Source organism: Lepidochelys kempii, chromosome 1, assembly GCF_965140265.1.
Source record: "Lepidochelys kempii isolate rLepKem1 chromosome 1, rLepKem1.hap2, whole genome shotgun sequence".
Lineage (NCBI taxonomy): Eukaryota > Metazoa > Chordata > Testudines > Cheloniidae > Lepidochelys > Lepidochelys kempii.
The window spans coordinates 118769748-118780663 of record NC_133256.1 but is presented as its reverse complement, the minus strand read 5'-3'; the positions used below and the strand labels follow the sequence as shown (position 1 = coordinate 118780663).

The following is a 10916-nucleotide window of genomic DNA, read 5'->3' as shown; positions in this document are numbered from 1 at the left end:
GCCGGAAGCAGCTGGAATTTGCTGGGGGTGCGCGCGGCCCCGGGAGACCCTCGCGCTGTGTGTGGTTGGGAGGGGCGGGGCTGGAGCGGCAGGTGAGCGGGGCAGCTGCGGACGGCGTTCTCGCCCCTCGGGCGCGTGGGCCTGCGCAACGTGCGCGCGCGCGCGCGCTGCCTAGGCAGGGCGACCCAGGGTCCCGCCTGCGCCACAAACCGTTGGCGCCCCCGCGGGAACTGTTGGCCTTGGCTCGAGACACCCGTGGCTCCGCCCCCAGCTCCTGCATGAGCCGGCCCGGCGGGAGCCACAGCGGGGCTTGGGATCTCTGCGGGGCGGGGGGTCCTTCCCTTGTACTGTTGCGCGCGGCCCTTCCCCCGCCCGTCGGGTCCTCAAAGGAGGCGTCGCGCCTTGGAGCCGCCTCTGGGCCGGTGCCCCGGGCAGATGGTTGCCCGGGAGGCCGGCACCGCCCCCACCCCAGTGTCTCCCCCAGGGGGCAGCGCGCGCGCGGGGGGAAGGGACTTGAACCCGGGTCTCCCACCGGCCAGGAGCTGCCCGAAGCACTGGGCGCTGCGGCTGGCGGGGTGGGGAGGGGTCTCCCTCCGCGCTGCCGAAGCTGTTCCACTTTGCGGGGACGCTTAAATAGGCTCGGCCTGAGCGGGACTGTGCTCCCCAGCGTTAAGGGGGACTTGCTGGGTCTCCTTCCTCCTTAGTGGCCTCCTGGGTGGCCGCTGTGGAGGTGGGCCACTAGATGGCTTGGGTTGGTGTCTGAGGTGTCTCAGAGCATTTTCTCTCTCTCTCATGTTCAGGGTCTAACTGTCCCCGTATTTGGGGTCAGGCAGAGAGTTCCCCCAGGTCAGATTGGCAGTGACTTCAGCGTTTGGGGATTTTTTGCCTTCCCCTGTAGTGTGTGAGTGTGGGTCACTTGCTAGGATTATCTGGGTATATCTCAATCACTTCCCTTCCATTGCAGGGGCCTCAGGCATTGGTCCACCTCAGACTATGTGTACGCTACCGATCTTACAGTGGCATAACTGTACCACTACAGCTCCGCTGCTGTAAGGTCTCCTGTGTAGCCACTCTATGCTGGCGGCAGACAGCTCTCCTCGTGGCATAATTAAGCCACCCCGATGAGCATCTCGCACCGACATAGCGCTGTCCACACTGGCTCTTGTCAGTGAAATGTATGTCAGCTGGGGGTGTGTTTTTTCCCCCAGTCCACTTGTCCGACAAAAGTATTACCAACAAAAGTGCTAGTGTAGATATATCCGTAGTCCCTCCTATTCTCTGCCTGTGACGACACATAGTCTAGTCTCCTGTGGGCAATAATATTTTGGTTGTTGAGTTCAGTGTGGGATTCTGGGTGATGTTGGTGGCCTGTGATATACAGGAGGTCGAACTAGATTATCTGGTGGTCCTTGCAGGCCCTTAAACTATGACTGATATTCAGAGACCCGAGTTCAAGACCCTGTTGCAATAACTCTTTATTAATATAAAGTGGAACAGCTTCAACAAGACAGATTGAGAGACCCACCGAAGAATACCCAGCAATCAGAGGGCACTCATCTGAGACATGGGAAACCTGTGTTCTCCCCACCTCAGGCAAAGGGGGAAGTTTGAATCCAGGGTTCCCACAGCCTAGGTAAATGCCCTGCCCACTGGGCTCAAGTTTATAAGGGGAGACTCAATCATCTTGTCTTCGTTTTGTTTTGTTTGTTGCAAGAAAGAGCTTAGGTGGGGAGAAGGTTCATAGCTTTGAATCCCAAGCAAACAGAGGTGCCTCCCTCCAACCCAGAATTACATGCCTATGTTTCTTTGAGGAGTGGGGCACACTGAATTTTTATCTGAAATAATTAAAATATAATGCAGTGTAAAATAGAACATCTTTAATAGTAAAAACATTCAAAGGCAATTGTAAAACTGTACATTTATAGATTCATAGATTCATAGATATTTAGGTCAGAAGGGACCATTATGATCATCTAGTCTGACCTCCTGCACAACGCAGGCCACAGAATTTCACCCACCACTCCTGCGAAAAACCTCTCACCTATGTCTGAGCTATTGAAGTCCTCAAATCGTAGTTTAAAGACTTCAAGGAGCAGAGAATCCTCCAGCAAGTGACCCGTGTCCCATGCTACAGAGGAAGGTGAAAAACCTCCAGGGCCTCTTCCAATCTGCCCTGGAGGAAAATTCCTTCCCGATCCCAAATATGGCGATCAGCTAGATCCTGAGCATATGGGCAAGATTCACCAGCCAGATACTACAGAAAATTCTTTCCTGGGTAACTCAGATCCCATCCCATCTAATATCCCATCACAGGCCATTGGGCCTATTTACCATGAATGTTTAATTACCAAAACCATGTTATCCCATCATACCATCTCCTCCATAAACTTATCGAGTTTAATCTTAAAGCCAGATAGATCTTTTGCCCGCACTGCTTCCCTTGGAAGGCTATTCCAAAACTTCATTCCTCTGATGGTTAGAAACCTTCGTCTAATTTCAAGTCTAAACTTCCTGGTGGCCAGTTTATATCCATTTGTTCTTGTGTCCACATTGGTACTGAGCTTAAATAATTCCTCTCCCTCTCTGGCATTTATCCCTCTGATATTTTTATACTTAGTGCTTGAAGAGTGCTTTGTTTCCAGAGCATTTTACAAAGATTGTCACAGCACCCTATGCAGTAGGCAGGTAATTGTTTGTGTTATACATGGAAAGGGGAGGGACAGAGAGGTTACATAATTTGTCAAAGGCCACACAGTGAGTTGTTAGCAGATTGGAATTTTAATTTATGTGTTATTGGCACCAATCCTGGTGTGCAAGTTTCTAAACTATGCTATTTTAATACATTGTTTGTAGGCAGCAGAAAGGTGACTCAATTAACATACATAGCCAAATTTTGAAAGGGGCTCACTCTAGCTTACAGTTTTGCACGTACAATCTTGCTGGCACAAGTGGTAGTATTTAGCTACCTACTTGCCTAATTACCCTTGCAAATCAGATTTAAATCTAAATGCCGTAATTAACACTACATAATTTAAAACATTTCTAATTTTACATCTGCTGTCTATCATTTCTAAGATTATGTAAAATAAATTAGTTTTAACTTTAAAATCTTTTCTTCAGAAAAATGTTGCCGACCACTTCAGTTAGTTCCCAAAACCAGGGCAATGGTGCGTTAAACTCCAGGGATGCAGCGCGACATACAGCGGGTGCAAAACGCTACAAATACCTGAGGAGGCTCCTTCACTTCCGGCAGATGGACTTTGAGTTTGCTGTTTGGCAGATGCTCTACCTGTTCACTTCACCACAGAGAGTTTATAGAAACTTTCATTACCGGAAACAAACAAAGGACCAGTGGGCAAGAGATGATCCTGCTTTCTTGGTATTGCTGAGTATCTGGCTGTGTGGTGAGTGTCTATTTCCATGAACAGCGAAAATGAGGTGGGAAAAAGGAAGAATTGGGCATTAGCCTAAGATTAGGGAGGCCTGGGTTCAAGTCCTTGCTCTGCCACAGACCTTGTGTAACCTTGGTCAACTCACTTAGTCTCGCAATCCTCACTTCCTCATCTGTAAAATTGTGTAAATAGTAGTTCCCACCCTTACATGGGTGTTGTGAGGATAAACACATTAATTGTGACATGCGCAGATACTGTAGTGGTGGTGGCGGCGGCTAGATAAGATCTTTCTCTTTTCAATAAAGTTGCAGGAATGTATCTTCACAGGGTTTTTTTCAGCACCCTGGGTTTTTGACTGTAGAGGCCCTTAATCAGAATGGAAAAGAAGCTGATGAGCTATCTACACTCAAAGGTTACAGTAACCATTTAGAAATTAGAGAACCATGGTAAACCGCAGGGTCTAGCTGTATCTAGAATCCTCTAAAGACTCTTCTTTATGTTTGTTGTAATCAAGTCTTGTTTCTGTTCTGTGTTTCAAACTGTGTCGGTTTCAATCATTGTGTCATAGCAAAGACAACCAGAGGAATGAATGACTATTCTTTTTTTAAAAAAAATAGTTGAACATTTGGATGATTAGAAACTGGGATGTATTATTATGTGTATTACCTTATCACATAAGCAGCCAAATTGTAGACTAGGACCATTGTGCTAGTCACTGTGCAAACACAGAAAAAAAAAGACAGTCCCTAATGTTGAACCCATTACAGGCAAAGTACCCTTTACACAGTGCTCTGTCCTTGCTCCCCTTCTCATCTCCATCTATACTTTATCTCTGGGTCATCTTATCTACAAACACAAATATGCTGATGGCTCACAGATCTACCATTCTGTCCAAACTAAAATCTTGAACTGTCTCTCTGACTCCCTCATGGATGTCTAGCTGCCAGCTCAAGCTAAGCATAGCTAAAACAGAGCTCCTATTCTGCAAACCCCCTCCCACCCCCCCATACCTTCCTGCTACCTCCTTTCTTGGTCACTGTGGACAAACCCCACCATCCTGCCTGTCACTCAGACCTGTAACCCAGACATTATCTTGACTCAGACATCTCGCTAGGTCATTACATCCAGGCTGTACCTAAGGATAGGCCTTTCTTATCCATCCATACAGCTAAAACTCTTGTCCAAGGTATCCTCATCTCATGTTTCAATCACTGTAACATCCTTCTCTCTGGCCTTGACAAATGAATCTTGCCCCACTCCTATCCATTCACAATGCTGCTGCGAGGATCATTTTCCTAGCCTGCGCTTTGACCACATCACCCCTCTCTTTGAATCCCTCCACTGGCTGCCTCTTCACTATCACATCAAACATAAGCTGCTTGTGTTCACTTTTGAGGCCCTTCATGATCAGCCCCCAGTCTTACTGATCATCTCTTATTCGCTATCAACCTGTGGATGCTCACTTCCTTTCCTGCACTGCCAGCCTCCATTGCCCACTACACCACTGTTAAATTTTCAGACAGCGGCTTCATGCTTTCCCCCATGCTGATCCACGCGCTTGGGAGGAGTATTCCATAAGCATCAGCAAAGGAACATCATTATCCACCTTCAAAGGCCTTCTCAAAACTCTCCTTTGCTGTGATGCCTACAGTACCCTTGGCAACAATTAGGCTGCTTGTATGCTGAGACCTCTGCCTATCATGCTGTCCAGTATTGTCTCATTGTTTCCTTGGAGACTCCGTCTGTCTTTATCTATTTGTTGTCTCTTGTCTGATACTTAAGATTGTAAGTTCTTTGGGGCAGAGACGCCCTTTTTTTACCGTACCTAGCACAGTGCTGTCGTGGTCCACAACTAGGACTCCTAGATGCTTTGATAATACAAAGTTACACAGTGAACAAAGCCTCAGCGAGACACTGTGGACGTCGGCCATCACCAAGCCAAAGAAAATCTTTTGCATGTAAGCTTCAGGTCAAATTGTTTTTTAAAAGGCAACAGTGAAAACACTACACCCAGTCCATTTTTGACTTGGCACAGTACCTGCAGTCACTTCTGAAATTTTAATGTTCTTGCAGTTGGATGGGAAATATTTCCTAGATCCATATGTGTTTCATGGTTGTTTTCCCAAAGCTGCCAAAGGAACTCAATAAAAATGTGTCTTATGTGTACTGCATTTTCATTCAACTAAAATGGACTGGAAATTTGAATGGCAGTCTGAAGGACAGCTGAGTCTTCAGAGCCAGAAAACTATGCACTATCACGTGGTTTTGTTGTAACTGAAAGCAGTGTGTCTTCAGCTCTGCTTGTTGCTCTTACTCTGCACTTCTGCTTAACAAGGTATCTTCTTCATAAAAAGATTCTAAGTTTAAAAATGTGAAATGTGCCACACGCTGAACGTAAGCCAACCACATTATACACAAGTGGTACGGTATGCAGCATTTTAATAGAAGAAGGGGCTGCCTTGCAGAAGATCTTAGGGGTGAGGCGGAATAAAGGGGAAAATGCTGAGATTTCAGGAGACCTCCAAAAAGTTAATCCCTGGAATGTCAAAGTTTGAGTGATTGGCATTGTTTGGTGATGTAGCATTTTTCCAGCTAGGAAGGATTAATTTCTCTTTTTTTCCCCTTCTCTCTCTCTCTTCCCCCTGCCCCCAGTTTCTACTATAGGATTTGGATTTGTGCTGGACATGGGATTTTTTCAAACGATAAAGCTACTTCTTTGGGTTGTGTTTATAGACTGTGTAGGCGTTGGCCTTCTAATAGCAACTTTAATGTGGTAAGTAAATAATTCCATCTAGAACTAAGTTAGGCATTGCTATAGGGCAGTTGACAGTTCCCTGCTGCTGAGGCATTGTACTTAAATCTGTAACAATATGACTTGGCTCAGAAGAGAGGGCTAAGAGTTTTCATTGGCTGTGAATAGAGCTCTATTGGGAAAGAGCATTAGAAAATACTTATTTTGCTTGATCTCTTTCTGCAAAAAAAGTCACTACTTAGAGGAAATTTATCAGTTGCACCTCTCAGTGCCTATTTTCCTGCTGAGTTGGTCTTTATCAACAATGCTGGAGGGTTCAAGAGATTTTTTTATTGCTTTTTTGGGGCTTTTTTAATAAATCACATGCTTGTAAACATGTAACAGATGAATTCTTGTGTTTAGTATTCTTAATGTTTAATGGCACAACATTGTAAAGTCAAGCCACCCTTCTCGCTGAACTATTTTAACTGTTGTTGTCACAAGTAATTCCGGAGGTGATTATAAGAGTTTGCTTTATGCATTTGTCAGCTTCTCTGCTCCTGTGGTCACTGTCACTTTTGTCTCCTGCCATATTATGTATGCCACATGAGTATTATGCCCTGTGCTGGGCAGAGTTCATGTGCAGTAAGAGGATGTTTCCCAGTAACATAGCAGCAGTGTTTCCTCTTTCAGAGATGTGGGCAGGTTCTCCTGTTCCTCAAACCATTGCAGGAGCCTGGGAGAGTGGCTGGGATGCTTCCTTTTTATCCAAGCCCTTCCCTTTGGGACACCTGCACGGAGTGGTAGTAGCTTCCCTTCATTATCCCTGGTGCCCTGCATGGGATTGGGAGAGGAAGGGAACGAGCAAAAAGAACCGCACTCTTCTCGCGTCCCTGTACTTGACCTCTCCACTGAGCCACAGTAATAATGGAAGAGGTGCAGCAGAGAAGTTCTCCCTCCCACTCCATGGGTGAGGGGAAACAGGCCCCTTTCTTCACTCCCCTCCCCTCCCTGTAGTCAATGGGAAGGACAAGAGGGAATCAAGGGGCCTCATTAACTGCCCAGAGCTTAGTGCAGGGGTTCTTAGTGCAGGACTTTTGTACTGGTGACCCCTTTCACACAGCAAGCCTCTGAGTGCGACCCCCCCTTATACATTAAAAATACTTTTTAAATATATTTAACATCATTATAAATGCTGGAGGTAAAGCAGGGTTTGGGATGGAGGTTGACAGCTCGTGACCCCCCCATGTAATAACCTTGCGGACCCCTGATGGGTCCCGACCCCCAGGCAGAGTGAGTGAAGAGCCCTTCCTACTTCCTGTGCCTTTGTACAGATATAGTGTTCCAATTCTAAGAACCTTGTCAGGATAGTGAGGGCCAAGAATCTCCCTGCAGACACGGGAGACTTTTCCAGTACTTTAGGGTATCACCTGATGGGGCAATAGTTGAGAATATGTCGAATGCTGGTTCCTCTGCAGAATTGGGCCTCTGAGGGAAACAGCTGAGAATAGTGGTAAGACTTTCCTGTCAGAGGAGACCAATAGCAGAGGCAATCTCTTGCCTTCAGTTGCTTCTTCGAGGCACACGCACAGGAAGGGCTCAGTTCTCACACATGCTCTTTTCTCTGCTGCTTGTATGGTTCACTTGAACCAGCAGGGAGGTGGGGAAAAAGGCAGGGAAGCTGTTGTCAAAAATGAAAAGGAAATCAGGGGCACTTCAAATAACTGATTTCTTAGTGAAAATGACATTTTAAAGTAGAGTGCCCTTGAAAAAGAGATTCAATATTTGATTCAAAATGTCTTTGGAAGTTTGTTGATCATACGAGGAATGTTCTGCTCTTATTCCAGGTGTAAGTCCAAAATGTATAATCAAATTCTTTGCTCTTTACTCAGGTTTTAATTAGGCAAAATTTCCATAGACTTCAGTGGAAGTTTGCCTGAGAAAATTAGGCTAAGCTATGGATTTGGTCCATAAGCTCAAGACCAGAAACCATGTTTGGCCTGCTTTGTTTTTGGGTGCAGCAAGTAAGTTCGTACCCATATTTTTAAGTATTTTGTTGCCTTTTTTGGTGAAGATGAGGCATTTATTAAATAAGGTAACCGGTGTGCCTTCTGTCTCTAAAATTAAATGCAACTGAGAGATTTTTGTAACACAGGAAATGTGAAGATGTAGGATATAGCCAGCCTTTTGGGAAGTGAGTGGATGGGCCAACTGAAAGACAGTGCTGCTTCTGTCTGTAGTGACAGCAGCAGTCTTTGCTCTCCTGTGCACAACATTTGCACTTTTTACTTAGCATCAAAGAATGTGACTACTGCTGAGAGAGAAAGGCTAACAAAAGGCTGGTCTGCGCTGTCTTTTTGAGGAAATACTCACCTTTGCTTAGGCTACTATGTTTTATTCACACATTAGGGAAATAATTTTCAGTCAGCTGAGGTTGGCAATTATGCAGAAACATTTGAAAGGATTGAATTTATGAATTAAATGGTAAAGACTTGAGGGTTTTTCCTGTATGTGACTTCATTACTTTAACTATAGGTGGAATGTCAAGTCAGCATTATAACTTCAGGAAACATGAAAGTGTGAAATTGTTTCACAACTTATTCCTTTTGAATTTCTTTTCCAATTAGGTTTATTTCTAATAAGTACTTGGTAAAACGACAGAGCAGAGACTATGATGTGGAATGGGGATATGCCTTTGATGTTCATCTGAATGCTTTCTATCCACTTCTAGTCATTTTGCATTTTATCCAACTGTTTTTCATCAATTGTAAGTAGAACACCCTTTTTAATGCTTTTTGCCCTGGTGCTGGGCCTCATGCAGGTCACAGAGCAACTGTCTTCTCTTTTACAGATGTTATCTCAACAGCCTCATTCATGGGATATTTTGTTGGGAATACAGTGTGGCTGATTGCAATTGGTTATTATATCTACGTAACATTTCTAGGGTACAGTGGTAAGTAATTTCAAAAGCTTTTATTAATTAGGCAACTGACTATAGGAAAACCAACAAGCCTTGACCTAGTAAGCTACTTTAATTTAGAACTCATATGTTTGAAATGATCATCTCAAATGCAGAAGTAGGAGAAGAATTCAATGCTGATTTATTTTTAAGCTATCCTTCCTAGATAGATGTCTTGCAGTCTTCACTGTCTAATGAAGCAATTCCACTTGCTCCATTCTGTTAAATTTTTTCTGAACATAACTTTTCCCATTCCCTTCCGAACCCAATACTGCCTCTGTCCTTCGTGGTTGGAGTTATTTGTAATCCTTTGCCAAGAATGCTAGATACACCCTTATCTAAATGTCCAACTGGGTTAAAAAGTTTATACCTAAAGGACTTGTCAGTTTATGTTGTGGTGTTAAAACGCTCTTTGCACAGAAGATATTGGTACTTATTGATGCTCGCCATTGTGTTGTACTATAATCCAGTTAATATACTGCTTCAACCCTCAAGACCCTTACATTAGTTTTGGACTCCCAGATTGACTAGAGAGGAGGGTAGTAATGCAACAAAATCATTGAGCAGGTTGGCTGTACTAATGTATGCAGACCTACCTCAATTACTCCTCTACTCTGATAGAAGCTATTCTGTATCTGGGCTAAGGGCTGCAGAATAAGCATGGCAGGGATGATAAACAGGCACCTAGTTTTAACCAAGCTGTTAAGAAATTGATGAAATGCTGACAGCCTCTCCCCAGGGTCCTTCTAGATCAGGGATCAGCAACCTTTGACATGTGGCCTGGTGGGCTGGGCCAGTTTGTTTACCTGCTGTGGCTGCAGGTTTGGCCAATCACAGCTCCTCCTGGCTGTGGTTCACTGCTCCAGGCCAATGGGGGCTGCGGGAAGTGGTGCAGGCTGAGGGATGTGCTGGCTGCCACTTCCACAGCCCCCATTGGCCTGGAATAGCGAACTGCGGCCAGTGGAAGCTGCGACTGGCCAAACCTGCAGATGCAGCAGGTAAAGAAATCGGCCCAGCCCACTATAGGGCTTACCTGGGTGGGCCTTGTGCCAAATGTTGCTGATCTGTGCTCTAGATGTAAGAGTTCATGGGTTTGGTCTATTAATACAACTAATTGCTGGTTTTAAATTTTGTACTCTAATCATAATTGTATTTCTTTTCTAGCATTGCCATTTTTGAAGAACACAGTTATCCTTTTGTATCCATTTGCACTCTTAATTCTGCTATATGTGCTCTCATTAGCACTGGGATGGAACTTCACCAAGACACTTTGTACTTTCTATGAATTCAGAGTGAAATAAAAACAGGATTTCATATTTCTGTGTATTTTGTCCTAGCTGCTGACAGTATGAACATCTAAGATCTCTTGTTGTAAATGGTTGTAAATTTTCTTTGTAGATAAGTGTAAAAAGCTTGACCTGTCTATTGCAATTTTTAATGATTAAATGTTAGTAATTCTGTATGAATACTTTTGCAGTACATTCCTCAAGATAAACTACCTGTACATTTTTGTAATAAATCTAACTGAATAAGTTGAATAGCATAATTCTCACTGTTAATGTTTTTTAATGGGATAAGTACTGTATTTTAGTGGAACAAATAGATGGAGGCTAGTTATTTTAAAGATGCAGTGCTTGGTTTATTATTGTGTGGTTCTCAGGCTTAATGCTTCTACAGTTTAGCTACACTAATAATGCCTGACTGCTGCTCAGAGTCATGTTCTAGCTCCATGTCAATATTATGTGGGTTATCATCCTACAGTGCATCAGCCACTCCAAGTAGCTGGAGTCAGCTGCTGAAATTGGGCCCACTTCTATAGACTCAAAGGTACAGC

General features: G+C 44.4%; 1 protein-coding gene across 4 annotated transcripts; it reads left to right on the top strand.

The window, feature by feature from the left end:
* Positions 1 to 8: 8 nt before the first annotated feature.
* On the top strand, positions 9 to 10398 carry UNC50 (unc-50 inner nuclear membrane RNA binding protein). Of its 4 annotated transcripts, none has more exons than XM_073352582.1 (7): positions 9 to 92; positions 3121 to 3404; positions 5222 to 5350; positions 6045 to 6165; positions 8751 to 8890; positions 8975 to 9076; positions 10247 to 10398. In XM_073352582.1, exons 2-7 carry the CDS (start codon positions 3125 to 3127, stop codon positions 10381 to 10383), a joined length of 909 nt encoding a protein of 302 aa, XP_073208683.1. In that variant the 5' UTR covers positions 9 to 92; positions 3121 to 3124; the 3' UTR covers positions 10384 to 10398. The 4 variants fall into 4 exon arrangements, with proteins under 4 accessions (XP_073208683.1, XP_073208709.1, XP_073208700.1 ...); XM_073352599.1 differs by lacking the exon at positions 9 to 92 and adding an exon at positions 532 to 1633; XM_073352591.1 differs by lacking the exon at positions 9 to 92 and adding an exon at positions 1664 to 2685.
* The last annotated feature ends 518 nt before the right edge of the window (positions 10399 to 10916 follow it).